We start from the raw sequence: 21,983 nt of genomic DNA on the forward strand, positions 1-21,983 counted from the left end.
GACTTTGTGGCAACCCACGCTGCAGGATGGTGGAGAGTGGGTTGGTAGGTCCCTCACATAAACAATGTATGGACAGGCAATGAGCTGAGTGGACTCAAGTTCAATTACAAGCGTCTGCAGGGAATTACCACGTGCCAGAGCAAAGGCCAGAAGACTCGCCTTGCTCTGCAGAGTGGACATGACAAGGGCAGACAATGCATCTCCTTTTCAAGGTTACCTTTTAATACTGGACCTTCTTTGGAGCTCTCGATCATGCTTGTAGGAGTAATGCCCATTTTCAGACGCATGCTCAAGGGTCCCAACGCTGGGCCGCTTTCCGTGGGCAGCTTTGGACATATTGGCATTATTGAGATTGGCATTTGTTGAGGTGGGAACGTGCTTCCCTATGGAATTATGGTTATGATGGTTATGACACACCGAATTTCCTGCTGGAGGAAACAGCGGTTTCTCAGTATCACTTGCAGGTGGAATTGAAGGCCTTTGGACATGCAGGGGACGGTGGGTGGTATTGATCTGCTGAAGGGACTCCCTCCTATCACTATTAACATGATTGACATGGTTTCCAAGCAGGGCACCATTTCTCTGCAAAATAATGGGAGACAACACCAGGTAATTTAACAAGTATTTGATGCAGGCTAGCTATGTTAGGTCATTTTTTTTCTACATGAAACACAAATTCTAGGCAAGCTCCAGAGGAACCCTGTGAAACAACCTGAGTGTCTCAGTGGTCAGGTGAACGTACTCATGTGGCAGTTGGCCCACCTGAAAATGAGGAAGGTTACCAAGTCCTGAGCTGGGGAGCAAGTTCTCTGCTGCCCCTTGGGTTTGTTCTTCCAGTCGTTCCAAGATGAGGTGACTTAAGCCCAGCTGGCTTGCTGAGTAGCCCCAAGGTGGGGGTACTTGACATTTTCTCTGAGCTTTGAGGCTGGCTGGCAGATCAAAGAACTGGGCTAGAGCAGAAGGAGGGCAGCGTGGACAACTGCTAGAAAGACCCAGAATGTTCCTGGACTCTGGTCAGTTTGCTGTGGCCAAGCTGAGAAGCTGGCAGCTGGGGATTGGGGAAAGCTCAGGAAGGGGGATGGTCTGGCCCACGAGAGGTGCTGGTGAATGGAGAGGTCCCAGGATGGACAGGGGCAGGTTGTTCCATCCCTTCTAGACCCTGCCACTGGTCTGTATTCTCCACACTCCTCTGTGGATCAGAGCCACCCCAACCAAAGTCCTGCCCCACTCTCTCCATGTGGCCAATGAGTAGCTAGGCACGGAATAATTACTTTGAATACATCTTCTTCGTCTGCTTTTGATTCTTCTGGCTCATCATCTTGCAAGTCACAGGATATAGCACGTCGGATTTCTGGCCCAATGTCATGCAGAGTCCTTAATCCCGCCTGGGTCAATGAAAATGGCAGAAGAGGTTAGACATCAAGGGGCCCTGATCCAGCCTGATGGAGTACTGAGAGGGGCGGCCGTCTCCAAAGGCCAAGTCAAGGAACTAATGTGACCTAGGGTGTATGGGATATAGCCAGGAGGTCACAATGGTACTAGGTTGGAGTGCTTAAAGCCTGCAAATACTCCTCCTACAGCACACTAGGTTCTAGGACTGTCACAGCCAAGAGCGCATGCCCTGACTGACTGACAGTCTTCAGAAGGGCTGTTTGCAGAGAATCATATCCGGATCTCTGAACAGAGCAAGGAATGTCACCTGGTCTTCCTTTAAAAAAAAATGAAGGGACAAGAATTGCATGGCTGCATGGAGGCTGAGCTGGCCTGGGTGCAAGTAAGCAAGCAGCCATTGGGGCCACTGCCTCACTGTAAAGCATGGAACAGGTGAGTGACGTCATACCCTGCAGTCACCAACACACTCAAATCACAAGGACATCAACAGTCACACAGGCTGAGGTTGCTGGGCAGTGGGGCCACCCAAGCCATCAGGGTCCCCTTGGCCCACAGTTCATGCAGGTTGAGAACTCACCAGCAGAGGGACCAGGATTCTGAAAGCCACACAAATGGTGGTCTTGTTACCATCTACAGGTAGTACAAGACCCGTGGGTGACAGCTCTAGGCTCTAGACTTCTACACAGCCCATCTGTCAGGACAGGCCTGGCTAAGCCTCTGCACTGCCCACAGCTGCGCCAGGGACACATTATGACGTGCACACGACCCGTAGAGAGGGGAAGGTGGAGTCACTAGCTCTGAGAAATTCGAATTTCAGCATTAATTTGAAGAAGGTCAAGAGGCTGACTTCAGACTAATAGGGGCTTCATCTTTCTCTACAGTTTCTCTCTGATCTTGGGTCTACCTCCATTATCCATGCAGCAATAGCTGCCGCCTGCAATCAGGAGCCTCTACGAGCTCACAAAGCACCTAAGGTACCAGCAGGGCAAGTATCCTTCAGAAGCTTGTGTTGCAACCTCAGGGCCATTTGCAGAAGAAAGTTGTGGAGTGCTGGGTCCTCCGTGCAGACCGCTTTCCAATACTATCTCCTCAGCACTACACAGAGGGTGTGGAGCTATGGGAAGGACTGAGATAAAGAACAGTGTCCATGCCTGAGATACTCATATGGTGGGGCAGACTCCAGGGGAAGAGGAATGAGGAGGGGATGCAGGGAGAGGGAGGGAAGGCAGGAGAGAGGGGAAGAAAGGGAGGGGAAAAGGGAGGGGAGGCAGGGAAAAGGGGAGAGGAGACAGGGGAAAGGGAGAGAAGGCAGAGAAAAGGGGAGGGGATGGAGGGGAAAGGGAAAGGGAAAGAGAGGGAAGACAGGGAACATGGGAGAGGAGTGGGGAAAGGAGAAGGAAGGCAGGAAAAAGGGGTGGGGAGAAGAAGGAAGCAGAGTGAGGCTAAAGCAGCGTGAAACCCTGGTGTGAGAATTCTCAAAACTGGTCCTCTGCAGACATCAGTGGTGACAATGGTTAAAGTAAAGTGGTCAGGATGTAGAGTTGTTCAGAAATTTCTCAAGCAGCCACATCCACAACATCCTCTAGGTTATTAGATGGTTCAACATACAAGGATAGACAGGCTGGCTCAGTCCCATCCCTGCTATGATAGGAGACTAGCGGCTCCTTCTTCTTCATGAATTACAGGGACAAAACTCACACTGGAGTCAAAGTGTCCTGCCTAGGAGTGTTAGGCAGGTAGGGGTCAAGCGCAGCTCACTCCTAACCAAAGCTGAAAGCATAGCATGGCACCCTAAACTTACTGTGATCAACAAAACATGGCGATGAAATCTTTCTAGCATACACGTCAATGTAGAGGAAGGGAAAGACAGGCATATGCCAGAGTTCCAGAACACTTCATGACGTGGCCACACAAAAGCTACTTCTGTTCTGCTGCCGGCAGATCATAGGCACTAATGCACACCGGCTTTGGCAAGCACTTGCACACACACACATACGCACGAGCACTTGCATACACACACATGCATGCACACACACATGCATGCACACACACACATACACACACATTCACATATGCATGCTCCCTCTCTCGATTGCTATGTCCAGTATATTTCCTAGGTCTGCAGCAGACCCAGCTCTACCCCTCGGAGATACCATAAAGGCAAACCCAGTGTGTGTTGGTAAATGCTCTTACCCAGCACAGGTATGTGAAGAAAAGCCATACCCATTCATTCAGTTTTCTAGGGTACAATTATCAGGAGACAATAAACTTGGTAAAAATCCCCTTGTCTGACTTTGGGAGAAAAGGCTGTTACATATTTGAGGTTCAAACAGGAAGAAACAAGGCTTGAAACACCTGCTGCTGTACCCACAAGACAAACATGGGTTCTATTCGCTGTGACCAACACTCCCGGGTAAACTGTGCACATCCAGACATATTTTCAAGGCCTAGGGGCCAGGAACATTCCCCAGCTTAGACAGTAGTCTTGCTGCCATTTAACTAACTGGACTAGGTGTGATTAAAAGAAATAGAAAACTATTTATTTGGATAATTTTTCACATCATCCTCTGTTGATGAGTTGACATTTCACTGAAATACACATGTAACAGTTGCAGAGTGAAAACAGAAACTGTCCCCACCACACCTTCAGAGTTCCACGAGATTGGGATTCCGTTGACAGAGTGGGCAGTAAACAGACACAGGACAGAGGCTTGGTTTGCAACATAAATCATGGAGAGGGTTGAGAGGTGGCTCGGAGTACCACTTCCCAAAACAAATAATGACAACATATTTATTAAAGAGACACCAAAGGAGAAAGTCTAGGCATCACTCTTCCCAGATGTGAAAGCGGAGGGTTCAGAAACCAGGATCCTAGTTTGCAAAGCACACCAGGTAAGAGTGGGGCTGGCTTCGCTCTCTTGCGTAGGACCTGGGGGCAGGGAACCAGCACACAGGTTCCCAACTAGAATTGAAATGAAGCTTAAGCACAGCACCCTGGATTTATTACATACCACAAAACATGAGAATGAAAATTGTTCTAGCACACATATCAAGCTAAAAGGTAGCTTAGGCTGTTCCAAAATCCCATAGGCACAGAATCCAGTTCCAAAAGCACAGTCAACTACCTTAAACCCTCAGAGAAATTACTTAGTTGTTCACAACACTAAATTTTTTTTCTTGAAAAAAAAAACATTTTACAGTCATTAAAATTTTCTAGTCTTTCATATTTGTATAAGTATCTATCTCTTATCAGCAAAAATATTGTTTAAATTTGAAATGTGGTCATTAGCACTTAAACCCACACAAAGCCATATAAAGTCATTCCATTGACATCACAGTAGACTTATGGTTTTGAATAAACACAGAATTGCTATAAAATATAAACAGTATTGACTTGTTTTAAGATGTCCAATCTTACAAAATATTAAACAGGATCAAGCCTAGTCTCTGGTTGACTTTAAAATGCTAGCTGTTATCATAAATATTTGTTTAAAAAAGAAATGTTGGCGCTGCGCCTGTAGACTGTTCCTTTAAGTTTTAGACACCATTTAATTGGAATTTTATAGATATTTACTCTACTTAATGATTAATTCACCAAAAATAAATTCTCTCTAAACATTTCTGAAGCAACAGCAGAAAGCGGTGGCCTGCTGGGGAGCAGGAATGCCCACTGGGAAACCCAGACCTTGCTCACTCAGGGTTGAGTGCCGGCTAGCTGGCTGCATGTGCCAAGCTTTGCTGCCTGCTTCCCCAGACTAGCTCCCTGTGGCATGCCAGCCCTCTGCCAGCTCTCAGCTGCACAGCACGCACACACAAACAACCAGAAACCCACCCCAGACCTACGCTGTAGCAGTGAAGGAGAGAGAGGCGAGTCTCCAGGCAGCCCTTGGAGAGACCCTCCATCTTCACAAGCTGGGTGCCAGGGCTCCAGACTCCTGCCAAAGAATGCTACTCTGGCACAGCCTGCTCCGTCACCCAGACACGCCTCATTCAGCCAAAGCTGGCTCTATGCAGTCACCTCGCTATTGACAAGTTCTGGTTAATTTTTTTCGGGGAGGCAGGCTTTGGCCCACACTCAATTACAGAGGACAGTTTTAGCCTAGCTCTATGAGACGACAGGGCTGGAGGTTAAATTCTGATAGAATGAACGTGCGTATCTACAGGCTGTCCCCCGCCTCTTCTGCACACATGGGCACACCCCTTGCTCTATCACTGCTTTCCTCCGGGGAAAATGTCATGGTGTGGCCTTTGTATCCATTGTGAACAGGCCTTCTGTTAGACAGAAAGGGTTAGAAGCATTGGCACAACACTCCATTATTCATCTACAGAGAGCCCTCCTCTCCCGAGATCATGAGTTACCGAGGGGTAGCCCTGGGCTGGAAAAGTGATGTGTGCCACCACACTCTGAAAGCTAAAGGGGATATTTAAAAGCTTTACCACCTGTGACTCGCCCTGGTACTGAAACACCTATCTGTTGCAGTTCCGCCTTGTTTCAGCTGGGGATTGAAACAGGGTCTCATATATGCTAAGCAAGCACCACTGAGCCACACTCCCCACCCTTCCACCTTGATGCTTGGTTTAGGTTTAACCTCAGAATCAGAGACATGTCTGCGTGTTTCCTAAAAATGCAGATAGCATTATATAAAATTGAGGTTCCTTTGATTGTATCATATTCCTGTCATTGTGAGCCTGCATACTGAGGGAGGATGAGCCAAGATGATGTGCAATGGGTTAAATAACGTTCTGGAACTAGCTGAAGGCTCAGCAAGGATCCTTGAGCCCTAGCTTCGCTCTACCCGGGGTGCAAAGGCAACGAGTCTGCAGGGAGAGGGTGGTGGCTGAGTCTCAACCACACACCTCTGTCAAGGTTGCCCGCCTTGTAGGTAACCTATTACATTGTTCCCACAGCATCACACACACACCCTCCTTCTCGCTTGTGCTACCCAGAGGTGCTGAGGATTTGGAACACATTCCTAATTGAACACTACTAATTCTAACCATTGCTCTTCCAGATCAGCAGGTAGTGAAGCCTGAGCACACCACATGACCCCTGGTCTGAATCCGATGGACATGTGGGCTGCAGGGACAGAGGAGGAGCATCCCAGTGAGGAGCCTCTCGAACACAGATCATCACAACGAGGCTGCTGCATCTTCTACCTTTAAGGGGAGCTTTGGATCATCTCCCCAGAGCAATGTGTTTCAAGGGTTGGTTCATGGACCTCTTGGCATTCTGAGGCTCCTCCAGGGGTCCACGAGGTCACTGAGATTTGTATATGACTGGATGTCCTTGGCCTTGTACACTCTCATTCTCTCATGAGCATGCTGTGAGGGTTCCAAAGGCTGGGTGACAGTGAAGTCACCACCACCCTGGCATCTTTGTGCTTACGTATTCTTGCATTTATAAAATTAATCAGCTTTAATTTATAAGACAGTGACTATTGATATGAGAGGGTTCTGGATACATCTTAGGAATAGGAAAGGTCCTAAGACCAAGATGTTTGAGAACTGCTGGCCAGTCCATCCTCCAGCAAGTGCCACCACCATGACCACAGAGTCAGCTTTCTTCTACTCCTCCCTACCTCTGTTCACTACGTGGCCTCTCTACGCTAGCCTCTACCTCTTCCTTAAGTTCCAGTATTGCAGGCACGCACTAACACATCTGGCTGCCTTCAACACTTCACCTGGCTTAATTTCCCATTATTCCAAAGAGCCAACTTTCTCAGGCCTAAGATAAGCCAAGGAGAGTAAGTTCACCCAGGTACCCACTGACCTGGGAACCCTAAGTTTTACTTACCAAGTTCCTTCCTAAAGATAACTGAGCAGTGATATATTAGGCTATGAAGGGATGCTAGGTGCATATTAGTAATAACATGCTATCATAATAAGAGCCTTTACTATTTGATCATTTGCCTTAACTTCTTTTCCACTAAGGCTTTTGAGACATAAAGATGGCTGCTTTCAGTACAGTCCAATTTTCGTCTTCCAGGAAGCTCTCAGTCATCCTGTGGACTGATTCTGAACTGGGGATTCCATGAGCCTCCTTCCCACCCTAACCTGGCTTCCTTTGGCGGATGGTGCTGGTCTCTGTCACATCTGATCCAAGAACTAAAAGTTTAGCATCATGGATCCATCCAGGAGCTGGGTATTAGGTTTGCTGCTCTTGTCTTTGGGAATTTCAGACATGACTTCATTATTCCTTCATGTCTTCCTTTCTACTGAACGCTTACTCTTCTGCCAGGACCCTGAGAGAAAATGACAGAGGCTTCTGAGGCTTGACTGCAACCTGAGTATCAGGAAGCCTGGTCCTCTGTGTACGGAAGTTGGGGGCCGTTCTCTCCACAATCAACTCTGTTTCTTCGCAACATCAGCCTTGTAGGCAAATGAACATTTCCTAGCTTCTGTGGGTTTAGGTGATATACAGAGAAAGGCCTGTGTAACTCTACCCATTAGAACTATACGAGAATCTAGTGATCTACCAGAAGTGATCTCAAGGCCGGGTGGGGAGGTGAGACAGGGAATCTGCTTGCCTAAGGGATAATCATTTATTTGACCTATGTCTGCAAGGCTAACCAGTTCCCCTCTCATGGGTGATGTATGAGTTCTCTCTGCTACAGTGGCTACCCCGGGTACCACTTCACAGTGGTGATTCCAGAGGCCCTGCTAAGATGAGATTAGCCCTGTGGTCGCTGGAGCATGGAGAAATTTGGGAGAGGGGCCAGGCTGTTGGCCCAATCTGAGAGACTTGAATGCTGTGGCAGATCATTACTGTCAGACATGAGTGGGCTCTGACCTCCTGCAAGGGGTCAGGCACACCAGGGTATTTGTCTTGGCTCATGCATTCCCACACCACCCACAATGGTCTTCAAACCATGAGGATGGAAAACACCCACACAAACTCCCAGCCTCACTATTGTCTGTACAAGGGTCTCAGCTGGGCCTGTCTCCACAGCGAGGTCAGGAGGCCCACTGTGGTGTAGGAAGGTGAAGTCACATGGCAAGGAACCTTTGTGGTCAGGGGCAAATGTCACAGGCACAAGATGTCACTAGAGAAGACTCCTCTAGGCTTACCTGAAATAGGCCTGAAGGAGTCATGCTGCCCACGGCAGGGGCCCTATCCATTTCAGCCTGGCCGTCAGGGTAGCTGCACCCCAGAGATTCTTGGAGGAGCTCTTCTTTGTACCAGAACAGGGCTGCCCAGAGTCCTGCTCCCTCCTCCTCGTCCTTCCACCACACCCCATTCTCCCCACCCACTCATGTCATGAACACACAGGCACACACCCCACTCCAGGCCAAGCAAAATGGAGCAGTGGACTGGAAGTCCTTCTTCTTTCTCTCCCCCTACCTCTTGTCTTTTATTCTTCCCCATTAACTCTGCTCTTTGAATGCTGGCCCTCCTTGGCCATTCTGGGCATCTTGAGCTAATAGCAGAGGTATAGACTTGACCCGTTCTGGGGATGGGTTTAAGGTTTAAGAGCAATGCCCTCATCAGACAACATTTTGGGCAAAAAGTCTGCTGTTGTTACTGTGTGAGAACGTGACCTGACAAGTTACCTGTTTGCATCTTTGCACGTTCCCTAGTGTCTTAAAAAAAGGGGGAGAATTCCTCTCGATGGATGACTACAGTACAGAACACAAAAGAGATCAAACCAAACCAAGAATTTCTTAAAGTTCTGGTAGTAAACAGGCATATGATATTATTATTGTTGTAGTCTTAATAATAAGCAATTATACGTCCAAGGAGCTTTACAATCACTTAGCTATTCCTCACAACAGCCCTGTGAGGTAGGTCGACATTGTTACCCCCATTTTACAGATGGGGAAACTGAGGCACAGAGAGGTTAAGTGTCTTGCCCAAGGTCACACAGCAAGTGAATGCTGGAGCTGGGACTAGAACCCAGGTTCCCTGACTCCCAGTGTCCTTGAAACTAGGCCATACTGCTTCCAAAGAGGCATCCCAGACTGGCTCTGAGCGCGAGTTAGAGACAGACAATGTTAGATGAGGTTTGGGTATGTGGCATTTCCCATAGACACGGTAAGATGGAACCTGAGGTCTGCCTGGTTGGTTTTGGCATGCGGGTATATGTGTTAGTTTCAGTGGGTGTGTTTGAGCTTCCTGGCCTTCCACTTATTAGTGCGTTCAGGACTGGGTCACTGCAGCAAGCAGGGCCGGGCACCCAGTCAGGAGGGCACGGCACACTGGCATAAAAATGGAACTCTCTGCTCAGTGCCAATCATCCTGCCAGTCTTTGGGAGTCTGGGCAAAAACTAGGGATGCAGGACTTTGAGATGGAGTCAGCTGCCCACCTTAGGCAGGTCTGCTTAATCCTTTTTAATATATATATATATATATATCTAATATATATATATCATTTAATTGTATTTATTTATTTATTTACTGGCCAACATCAGCAAGTTGTGTTCATTTCATTTCTCTATGGGGCAGCTGCCCTTCTCCTTTGCTCTCTTTCTCTCTCTCTCACTCTGTCCCTTTCACTGAGTCTCTGGTTTGGAAGGGAAAAACCGTAACTCATACATTTCCCTTCCATGAAAAGGAGCCACCATGAGCAGTGTCCGCAACAGGCAGCCATGGCTCCACGGGTGAGCCACGGCCCCGCTTCTGCCTTCCAGAGGAGTGCCTTGCTCGGAAGGGGTCTCCCCGGGGCTTTGGGATTGCTCTTGCCTGCATTTCTCCTGAAATGCTGCGTCAGTAGAAATAAGCCCGAGTGTGAGCTTGCCCTTTCAAGGCCTTAGCCACAAGCGCCTTCGGACTAACCAGCTTGGTGCGGTAGCTCAGGCAGAGAACTCTAAAGCATCCGTTCAAGCATCTGAAACAAACGAATCAGCCAGTGAAATCCCATCTGTTAGCATCTATTCTCCTCTTACATTAAAAAAGAAAAACATATATAGATATATAAAAGAGCAATGCTATGGCTTCAGGTGGAATCATAGTTCTTTAAAAAAAAAAAAAAAGAATCTCACTGCCTTCCAGATTAAGGTGACAGGATTAACAGGACCACACGTAGGTCAGATCTCTGGGAGGATCTAAGCTGTCTTTGTGCACTGTGCCTGAGAAGGCCACAGTAAGGAACACTGGAGACTAATAGCTAGTTTCAATACCACCTGCATCTCCCAACCACCCCCGTCTGTGGCCAAGGCATAGACCTTAAAGCCACTCAACCTAAACACCTAATCTGCAGAGCTGTAGAACGGGCTCCTTAAATCCAACTTCTAAACAGACAAAGGACTAGCTGCCTGGGGTTCCCTATGGTTCATCTGGGTGGCTTCTCACATGGAGGACATTGTCCCCAGACTCCATGAGAGCAGACAAAAGACTTGAATGTCAAAACAAAGAGAAATGAACAAAACTCTCCCCACTTTGGGGCCTTTTGGAGCACGTGACATCCCAGAGGCCCTCTCTGGAGGTGCAATGGGACTGCAGGAGAGGGGACTGAGAATTTCTGGGGCTGCGTGGCTATGTTTCTTTATTTCTTTGTTCACTGTGGAAACTTGCAGGTCACTCGGATGCAGCAACATGGATGAAGAGCAAATGCTGAGTCAAATTAAAGGGAACATGTTTTGCGATGAGCGGGCTAAAACAGAACGGCTGTGTGCAGCTTCTCTCTGGCTCTTATCATAGAAGGGCGAGAGACAGGATGATGGGGATGAAGGGAAGGATGGAGTGGATGGATGGAAAGTGCACACTCACTCAGACCACAGAGGCCAGAGGACACAGGTGCCCAGCTCCACCCGATGCAGAGGCAGGAGCACCTTCAGCCATGACCCACCACAGGGAAGGTTGACAACACTTGGTCTGAACACAAGGAGACCAGGATGAGCCCACAGGGTTCAGACCACAGTGTGCCTGTGTGCCCTTGAGAGCCATGACATGGAATGGGCGTGTGGAGCTTGAGTGCCAGTTCCGAGAGCTCTTCAGACAGACCTCACTCTGCAGGCCAGCACGCACAAGCTAGGCTGTTCACACAGTAATTGCCACAATCCACTTCCCACTACAAGCAGCCCGGGAGCCACGCCTGAGGTACCCTGTTGCCAAAATCATGTTGCTCCTTTCTCAATCAGCCAAAGCCCCTCGGCAGCTGTCTCAAGGGTGCCTTTCTCCCACGACTGAGCCCAGTTCCCTACCTGCCACATCACCCATGATATTTCATAACGCAGAAATGGAAGCCTTCTTATGCACTAATTAAATGTAGAATAACACTCACACTTAAAGCCATTTCTATAACAGTGGAAACCAAAAATGTAATTAGAATTATCCATCAAGGAGACAAACATTTTCTATTTTTAATGCTTGTTTCAGAATCAAATGCCTTTTCAGAATTTAACTGTCAAGATTATAAACACAACTTAATTTTCTATGCTGTATGCTTAATATAAATTACAGCCCTAGCCTCAATTCTCAATAGAACCATGGAAAAATGTATTTGTATCATATAACTGGAAATATTTGCCTTTTACCAATGAAATTAAACTTTCTTTAAATAATAAAAATGAAAAGTCTTAAACGGGAAAAAAGCCTCAACATTATTTTCACATAAGGTGGTTGTCTCCACCCAGAACCTTCATGGCATACTGTTGGTACCATCTGAGCCTTCCTTCAAGGCTCAGTAAACTCCATATGCGGTGACTATTTAAGCCATTTGCTGTTTACGCTATTTCAGACACTGAAACACCCATCCAGCCACCAGAGCAAGCCTTAGGGCTTCAGAAAAGCTCTTAACCCACGCCCCATACACACACTTCCGAGTCTTTCCATACAGACCCTTCCCTGGGACCCGAGAGTCTCTTAACTCAGACACAACCTCACTTGACAAACTGTGACATAAGCTGCTGCAGAGAGATCAATTCTAGAGCAGACTAGAGTTCTAGAGCAGCAAGGCATTCTGGGTAGGCAGGGTGTATCCACCAAGCTTGGAAATTCAGTCAGTCTCTCCTACAGGGCTGAAGATCACATGAGGGGGCACTCTGCTCTCCGCCGGTGGCCAACCTCGTCTGCCGCCACCAGGAACATACAAACCAGGGACCGACTCAAATCTGCAAACTCAAGCTTTTCAGATTTTGTCACGAGAGGCTGCTTATGAATTAGAGTCACAGCAGTCACGTCTGCAAACCGGATCAGCAGGAGGGAGGTGAGAGCTTACATTGAAGCCTATGACCTGAGATGGCAGCAAACCAGGTGGCTGAGCCTACAACTCACATGATAGGGGACGAAAGAACCCAGACTGACTCGAACAGATGTGGGTGACCACCTGCCCCACCAGCGAGGTATTGTTCAACCCTTAGGATCTCCCCATGACTCATCCGGCCACTGCCCCCAGGTCATCTGCTAACCTGTGATACACACACCCCACATCCCTCAACCACCACAATCCTTCATCCTTATTCATACTCTTTCTCCCAGCGAGATCACACTCAGGCCTTAGCTTCCAGTTACCCCTCGGAACACACAACGATGCTGCGTATTTGCTCCCAGAACAAAGCGCAGGACTGCTCCATGTTGTATCTTATGTCAACACTCACAAGGCCACGTTTAAGAACCATGAGAACAGGGACATAAGAGTAACTTTCATGTCAACTTTTGGAGAAGCAAGGAAAACATCTTTGTTTGTGACGGACTGAAGGCACTCCGGGTGGCATGGACAGCTGGACTTAGGACAGTTGTCACTCTCCATATATCCTTGCTCTTAGCATCTGTCCCCAGTTCTCTTTAAACACCACAGGCCCCTGAACTACCTTCTCTAGCTCCCCTGCCTGAAAATCCTAGCATGATTCCTTGTCTCTCCAAGCCTGCCCACCCAGAGCTCTGGACATCTTTAGGATTCTATCACCTTTAGATGCCTGAGCCCTGATAGGACCAGATATTCCTAAATGTCACACCCACACTCTGGGGGCCTGGAAGGGATAACCTTGTACATGCACGCATATGTGCCTGTGTGTGTGTGCGTGCATGTGTGTGTGAAGGGGCAGGTCCTAGAGGAAGGGGGATGGGCCAGAGACTGGCCTGTGTATAGTTCTTGCACAGCAAGCCCCACTGCCATTGGGAGACAGCACAGAGACACAGACATGCCACACACACACACACACACACACACACACACACACACACACACACACACACAGAGTACATACTAGGGAGTGATGGATGCTATTGAAATGGACCAAAAACCAACAAGCCGTGGGGTAAGAAACAAACAAAAACAAAACAAAGCACTTGCGTTCAGATGGAAAGCTGTTCACTGGGCAGCCAGTCCCTGAGCCCAAGGCTATGGGAAGAGGGGCCTGCCTAGGGGACGCTGCCTTCAGCCTAAAGGACGCTGCCTTTGGCCTAGGGGACGCTGCCTTCGGCCTAGGGGACGCTGCCTTTGGAGAAGACCCAGGTGGCTAGGGCATGAGGTGAGCATTCACTCCTTTCCCATCATGGCTGTCCTGGGGGCCTTGCACAGACCAGATGGTGGCAGGTGCCAGGTTCAACGGAGAAGACAAGTAAGGGAGGAAGGACTTACCTTGTGGCTCAGAAAGGGCTAGTCCACAGTGTGGGGAGTGTGCGGTATCTCAGTTTAAACAAAATCCTCTGGCACTGCTCAACCATCAATAGTCAGCTCTCTAGTATCTCAAATTAAAGCTGGCGACATCGTTAGTGACAAGAACAGAACAAGAGGACAATTCACCTGCAGGGCAATCGTGGTGTTCTTCGCGGGGTACTTCCCCACCAGGCCTTGTTCTTTCCGTTTCTTGAATTTCCTAAAGTAGTCCTGTATCAGGAAAGTGGCATAGAACTTCCCCACGGTTACCTCATCATCTAAACGGAGAGACCAGACACAGCTCTCCCGAATCAGCACATTTGGACCAAGAGCCTAAACCCTCACTTCTGGTCGGGGCAGGGGTGGGGCGGGATAGTGCGCGAAAGGCACCAGGCTCTCAGTCTATCACAGGGGTTGCTCAGTCTAGCAAGAAGCAAAGCTTTGCAAAGCAGTTAAGGCTCAAAGTTAGAGTCAGTTAAAACAAACTGATCCTCAGAGTGGCAGAAGGTAATGCATATTTATCACGAGTTTAAGAGAGTAGCGTATTAGTAACAGTATGAAGCGCCACCTTGGTTATTACTTAAAATAAACATTACAAAACAGAAAGGCCTTGCAGGCCGCATTTCCCGCCCTGTGCATAGAGATTTGCATGTGTAATTACCATAAGCATCGAATGCAATTAAGCATCCAAATCCCCATGTCACAAGACGGAGGCCTAGAAAGGTGACATGAGCTTGGAAGGAGAGGAAGGTCGGAACAGAGACTGCAGCTCCAGATCCCACACGCTCCCCCGCTCTTTGCCAATAAGCTCCGAGACCATTTCTTGGTTTGAAATTCACCACGACTGGATTTCTGCACTGCCATGACAGCTCCATCTAACCTCAGCACTGAGCAGGCTCTATTTCTGCTCTGGTCAGAAACAACCTCCAGCATGTATCGCTCGGGAATCAGAACTCTGCTGGCAACTTTGAAGGTAGATGCATGAGGCAGAATAGGGGCTCCGACTGTCTCATGGTAAACCGTAGGGGACATGTCAGTGTGCCCCGTGCCCTGCCCACAAGGTCTTCTGGGTAGAAACTGGCAAGGCTACATTAGCAGCCGAGCTTGTGTGGGGCTGTGTTGGGGGTTGCATGCTGTCTGACGAGACCTGAAAAGCATGGGAAGAGGAACAGCTGTGGGTGCTTGGGCTTCTGGTAAAGCTGGCCTTGCAAGAGTCATGTGGATGGAGTCACGAGGATCAACCTGTCTAAGATTATAGTCTCCCCTATAAAATGGGGCTCCCATCTCAGAAGAACTGAGGATGTGGAAGAGAAGATGTACAAGGCACTCGAACCCTGGTGTAGGCTGCTCTCGAGTTGCGTGTCCTTCAATCACAAGCCATTGGTCACTACTGTTTCAAAGCAAGCCAACACGATCACTTACTGAAGTGGATGATAGAGCATAGGCGGTTTGGGGCCGCTGGGACCCACTGGGTCCACGGATAGAACTTTGGTGGGTTTTATTTAGTGCCCGCTTGTGATGGAGCACCCTGAGACTGCTGGGCCACTTTGGACAGCTTCTCCAGTCCCTTTTGCCAGAAGGTGCTCAGCATTATCTGACAGGCTGTCTTGGGGTGGGTTGGACGTGATCAATGTTAAATTCCTTCTGAGCTCAAGCCAAGAAAGCCTTGATGTGGTGAGGGGTTGCTGAAGAAAACTGAGGGCTCTCTGACTGGCTCTGACTGGCCCTGACTGGTTCTGACTGGCCAGTTCATCTACCCCATCCAGCAAGGCACCCTGTCTGGATATGGGGGGACTGTGTCCAAACCCGGTTCACGTTCCTCACACAAACTCTACATACAGTTCTGCTTACCCGTCTAAGAAAGGGAGAGGTTACATGACTGGACCAGGTCAACTAGCCTGGATCTGAGCCCAGGGCCCTCTCCTCCTCCAGCCCTAGCTCTCCACTAAGAGCCTGGCTCTAGCCATGTCCAACACCCACTTTCCTTTGAGTTGCCTCTCAAGTTCTTCCTAGTGCTTTTCTAGTAGGCCATGGCTGCTGGGACAGCATAGCCCCAGAGCCCAAAATCTCTGCCACCTTCAACAAGCAGATGTCTTTTGTATTTCAAGGCCCCATGAGCCTTGGAAGACTCCCTGACTCAATGTAGAGGATCACTGTGTTCATCTATACCAGGATGTTTCTGGTAAGAGAAGTTCTGGCTTTCTCTTCAGCTCTGGAGTGGCAGGGCAGGATTCAAGGATGACCTGATTATCTTCCCTGAGAAAAAGCAGTGCTGAGAGACCTGGATGAACAAGATCTCTAAAGATCAAGAAAAGCTAAGGATTGAGCAGGACAGGGAAGGAATGGAGAGAAGAAATGCCATCTGGGCTCAGTAGAACACAGAGCAGACCCAGAACCAGACAGACAGCAGGAGGATCTCTGAGGGAGAGGAGCTTCTAAAGAGAAAGGGAATCCATGAACGAGCAGAGACAAAAGGGCACTGAGAACCCAGGCAAGATTCCAGTCTGAGACATCTCCACATCATGGCAGGAGTGGCAAGGCTGCAGGCACAGAGCAGAGAGGCAAATGATCCCAGGATGTCCTCCCCAGCTGGTTCCTGACATCACCTGTCCATCAAGCTCACAGCGAGCTGTGACAGCTCAGAGCACATCCCCAAAGCTGCCTAGACAAACATCACCAGCTCTGAGGTCACCTGAGCACCCTCAGGGCACAGGCCCACCACTCAGTCTGCTCTCCCTAACCACATCATACTGGGGGAGACACTAACACCTGGAAATACCGTCTGTCTGTCCCAAGGGAGGGACCATGGTGTCATGTTTTCAGTGTGCCATGATGAGGAAAAAGTTGGGAACTACTGGTCTACTGGGAGATAAGAGAAAAAAATGAAAAAGACCAATGATGAATACAGACACTGAAACCCAACCAGAGTCATCCACTACGTCTGAATGCCACTGCTGCTTGTTCTCCTTTGGTGCAAATGTCCCTAAATGAGATGTAAATAGAGAAGCAGGTGCGACATTGGGCACAGGAATGGGCACTACAGAATCTCGTGGAGCATTCCACCTCTTCCTAAGACTCTAGTTCTTTCTTCTCAGGTATCATAATGCCTCTGGCTGCTATCGGGGAACAGACTGACATCTATCATCCTAAACCCCAAACCATGTAAAGAAACACAAAGAACTACCAGGCCCCAGAAATGGGGGATGCATTCATCCTTTCTGAGAAGTTTAATAGAGATAAATGTTGATCAGTTTTCAAAGGAAGGGAGTTTAGATCATAAGCCAAATTCTGAACTGGTTTTCCTAGCAAGATAAAAAGAAGCGGGGCGTCCCAGCGATGCAGGGGACACTCTTCAAGCATACCTTGTGTGAGGGGGGCTATTCCTGCGGGCATTAGATGGGCCACCATGGAGGTGGTGTTTCCAAAGAGACAGAGTTGGAACAAGAGAGAGGTGAGTGTCTCGGGTTAGTGTGCAGAAGGTTTACACAGACAGGCACAGCCCACTATTCTGAAGCATGCATCTGTATTTCAGGAAACAATGTAGGGGAATCCAGTTGGCAAGAGATAACTCTGATTCCATGCCACCGCCCTAAAACAGAATTGCTTCAGAATATTCTGAGAGTTGAAAGGAATGGAGGCTGCAGAGAGAGCGCAAGCGTAGTGGTTACAACAGTTTAAAGAGCGGTTCATCTAAGCCATGCGACCACTTGGATGTGCAGCTGAAAGGAAAAAAAAAAAAGGAAACCAAGAGGAGTTTTAAAAGTGCAGAATCAGGTGTGGGGAGCTGGGGGTCTTCAAGTGGGAATTTCCCCCCAACTTTGGTCATTTCTTTCTGAGTTGTTTTCCCAGAGGTGAGCCAGTGGCTAGGCCAGCTATGGGTGGCCTGAATCACCAATGAAAGCCAATCCCACTTAAGAAGCAGAACTGGCTAATAATACATGGCTCCCTCTGTCCTCCAGGAGGCACAGGATTCGGCTTCCAAATCTGAACCACGTCATCCTATTAAAGCTCGATTTGTTATAAAACATAGCAGATGTTTATCATACATCCAGGCCAGGCTGAGCTGGACGGCTGTGGGGGCAGGGGCACTGGGTGAGCAGATTCTGCACTTTTAAAACTTGAAACAAAACGGTTGGAAAATAACCATCTCACTTCTACGTCCACATGTACTTAAAAAAAATAGAGAAACACTATATATATAATATGTAGATATTATATATATGTAAAATTTTAATGTTTAGTCAGTTAATTTGTGATAAATAACAAAAGGAAATAAATAAGCATGCTTGTTAGTTCCACCTCTAGATTCTCATTAAAGGACATTCTTGGTAACTATGGTGGTAAGTCCAGCCTTAAAATTATTTTAGAAGTATTCTTTCCTAAAAACTACCCATTTTTCTCAAGACATTTAAAGGTGGGAACTAGATGTAGGCATTTCTTTTGGGGCAAAACTTACAAGCTTTAAATTTTGTGAGTGCTGTCATTTTTTTTTTTTTACTCATTTTTCTACCGATAGCAAAAACCCTGCTTAGACACGTGGGGTCTGACTCCTCCCCACTGGAGTCACTCTTTGGCTTGGCTGCCTTCGTATCACTTCAAATACTTTCTGTGAAGCCAAAGACTCCTTTGGCTGTGGGGCTCCCACTCTATGGTTTGGTGAGGCATTCCGCAATCCCCTCTGGGCAGGCTGCTGGGGCTACACTGACACTAACTCCTGATCAAGAACTACTTAGGAAGTAGATCACACTGACCACCAGCTGGCGGGACAACTTGGTCAAGTAGCTTCATGCTTGTCTTCTTCCAGATTTTCTTTATCACAGCTCGGAGTTCTTCATTGGCTTGCTCCAAGTTCCCTGAATCCAAAAGGCAAAGAGGGGTATGTGGACGTGGTGTGGACAAGTCTTGCTTCTGTGGCCCAGAGCTCTCTCCTGCCCCTCGCTATGCTGTTGGGTTCTTGAATTGCCTTCCTGATAGAGCTTTCCCCTTGGGCTCTTCACTCTGAGTGCCAAGTTTTCTTCCTATATGCAGAAATACTTGCCAAGCCCTCGCAAGTGGAAGACCCACCACTGCGGGACAGTCATGTTTCACCTGGGATCCAAGAACTATCCTCTTCTGCCACAGTGCCCTGCTCCAGATAGACTCCCAGACCAACTGCTTCTGTTACTGCCTCCTCCTCTTCTTTATCCTCCTCCATCTCCTCCCCTCCTCTTCCTTGTCCCCATATCCCCTGCCCTCCTTTCTCCTGTCTTCTTTCTTCCCCCTCTCCTTTCTTCTCTAACTCCCCTTCTCTTCTTGCTCCTCTCCACCTCCCCCTTCTCCTTCTCTTTCCCCTCCCCTCTTCTATTGTACCCCAATCATGACATTGTTCTTGCAGACTCTATAGGCACTCACCCTCACCTCACAACCTGACTTCTCCTTGTGTGTCTTACCTACTGATACATCAACGCGGACCATCCTACCTTCTGGAACCATTAATGATGTGTGTTTGTAGCCTAAGAGGCACATGTTAGGCCTGAGGAAGTTGGCTTTGCCGGGTAGAGCTCCAGGGCTGCAAAGAACACCCATCCTCTGACTAGATACTGTCTTCTCTCAGCTCCCTTCTTGCCTCTACTTCCTCAGCTCAGGCTCGCTCCCCAGCCTGTGCAGCAAGCTGCTTCCCATGCCACCTATAAGGCAGGCTCTGAGCTAACCCAGAGGCACATTCCACTGCCTGCTTAGCCAGGTCTGCCCAGGGCTGAGTGTAGCATGATAAGAAGTTCAGCTGGGATTTGGAGCTGCTAGCACGTCTCACACACTAACCATGTGGTGCATGTGGTGTGTGTTTGTGTGTGCGGACGCACGTGCACAGTAATGTCTGCACCGTCCACTCTGCCTGCTCAGAACTTTCCCCCGACATCTTTGCATGTGGTTCCTTTTTGTGGACCGAGAAGTTACTGCTTGGAAGGGTGGGTTGCCTTGCTGATGGTGCTGCTGAAGGACAGATGCAGTGAGCCATCTGTGGTTTCTGTCTATGCACCAATACCTTGCCTGTTTCTTCTGCAGTGCAGTAAACCGTGTGGCGAGTCAACTTGAGGTATTACGGAATAAAGCAAAGTATGAAGGAAAAACAGAAGGGCTGGGAGAGTCAGCTGGCCAGAGATATTCTTCCTGTACTCATGGCCCTTTCCTGAGGCATCCCATTCATTAAGCGGAAGCCCAGAAGAGAAAATCAAAGTGTGTATGTGTGTGTGTGTGTGTGTGTGTGTGTGTGTGTGTGTGTGTGAGGGAGAGAGAGAGGGAGGGAGGGAGAGAGGGAGGGAGGGAGGGAGGGAGGGAGGGAGGGGAAGAGAGAGAGGGGAGGGGGAGGTAACATCTCCCCCCCTGCTACCTGTCCTGTATCCTGCTTCTAGGGAGCACTTACCTTCAGTCTTGATCTTTAGAGCCGTGCGGACCAAAGCAAACAGGGTTGCATTGAACATGACCGTCCCATCACTGTTGAGAGGCATGTTCATGGCGACTAATCTCTGTGGATGAGAAAGAGCACTCAGGAGAACGCATGTGTTCTGTGATGGCCATGACCCTTTTCAATGTCCATTCTCTGTTTGTCCCTCATTCATGCTCTAGTCGACCCTCACTTCAACTCAACAGCCATTTGGGAGCATCTCTGAGATGGTTAATCATAGGTATCAATGTCTATAGGCACAGCAGGGTGACTGGGACCACCATTCACTTTCCTGACATATGCTAAGTCAATAAAATGAATGACTTTGTGTCTTAAGAACCCTTAGATCCTTCATGTAAAGGAATGTGGAATCCAAACAAAGATAAACTCAGCCAACTGGGTTCTGGGCTCTCTGGACTGGATGGGCTTCCTCAAGAAGTTCAACAGGCAAACCTTGTATTCCTGTTGCTACAGTAACATGAGATGGTTTCTGTGGGCTGTATGAGAGAAAAACCAACATGAACGAGGACTCCCAACAATCAGTGCGGGGGGATCCCACAGATACCTCAGCTTCATGCCCCAGGGAGGGGCTCTCTAGAACTCTACAGCAGGGAGGCCACATGCGACATGTCACCATTTCTACCACAGTCAAGCTAGGGCTCAGTGTGTACCTGCCACAAACTAGGAGCCAATGTCTACCACCGCCAAGCTAGGTTCTAATGTCCCAAGTTAAGGGTTAAATTAGTTCTTTCCTCATCCATCTGCGAGGTATTTCCCCATTGTACTTCCTCAGAGGGTCTCCATGCTGCCTTCTCCTCTTTGCCCATACCCACAGCCCTCATCCTGGCTGTCCAGTTTAGCTCCGTCCTGCAGTCTGCTTCTTCATGTTAACACAATCAGCTCTGCAATGGTAACCTGAAATTCACGTTCCTTCCCCAGCTCCATCATTCTCCACAGGACTCAGTGTGACAGTGTCCAGTCAGATTCAGCTTATGCATGGGGCCCTCTGTCACTTCTCGTGTTCCAGTCAGTGGTTTGCTGTCGGTCAAGCTGAGGCTCCTTCTGCCACAGCCTGGACTCTGGATTCCCTCTGCGAAGCCCTTCCCTCCTCTGACTGGCTCCTAGGTCTCCTCTGTTTGTTATGTTGGTTTGGCGGTGCTGGGGACTCAAATCCAGGGCCTTTCACATGTTGGATAAACACTGTCACAGAGCTACATCCATGACCTCCTTGCCTTGTTTTAAATATCATTTTCTCGGACATCTAACCAGGTGACAACTTGTAGCATGCCCTTCATCTTCTTACTGTTCCTGGTGGGATTCTAGGTATTGTAAACTTGAGGGTGCCTCCAGTGCAGAAAACACTCATTACTCTCTCCACAGGCCCACCTTAAGGAGAGCCTGGCTGATGTCACAGTGTTTGCGTGTGATTAACAAAGCAGCAAACAAGCTTTCACGTTTGGAGGCAGGACACTCACCTTACATGCTACTCGGTGTGGACACAACTTCCCAAACCCCAGAGGAGGCTGGATTCGTCGGAGCAGAGTGACCACGTCAAGGTGCTTTATCCTTCCCCTGGAAGAAAGCACAGTCTGCGGTCCTAGGCAGCACAGCCTTCCAGGAGCCGTCAGTCCCCC

The 21,983-nt window shown here is 48.6% G+C and overlaps 1 protein-coding gene across 17 annotated transcripts in view; it reads right to left on the bottom strand.

Moving 5' to 3' along the window:
• The window catches only part of Cacna1d (calcium voltage-gated channel subunit alpha1 D), a 302,791-nt gene that overhangs the window by 9,095 nt on the left and 271,713 nt on the right, over positions 1 to 21,983 (bottom strand). For all 17 annotated transcript variants that reach the window (XM_075988926.1, XM_075988927.1, XM_075988923.1 and 14 more), the window contains 6 exons: positions 21,825 to 21,921; positions 20,329 to 20,431; positions 18,680 to 18,781; positions 14,076 to 14,206; positions 1,272 to 1,385; positions 218 to 582 (listed from right to left, as the gene is read on the bottom strand). In XM_075988926.1, the coding sequence (XP_075845041.1) occupies positions 218 to 582; positions 1,272 to 1,385; positions 14,076 to 14,206; positions 18,680 to 18,781; positions 20,329 to 20,431; positions 21,825 to 21,921 (912 nt within the window). The remainder of the gene's footprint in view (positions 1 to 217; positions 583 to 1,271; positions 1,386 to 14,075; positions 14,207 to 18,679; positions 18,782 to 20,328; positions 20,432 to 21,824; positions 21,922 to 21,983) is intronic.

This window comes from Microtus pennsylvanicus, chromosome 10 (assembly GCF_037038515.1).
Source record: "Microtus pennsylvanicus isolate mMicPen1 chromosome 10, mMicPen1.hap1, whole genome shotgun sequence".
Classification (NCBI taxonomy): Eukaryota; Metazoa; Chordata; class Mammalia; order Rodentia; family Cricetidae; genus Microtus; species Microtus pennsylvanicus.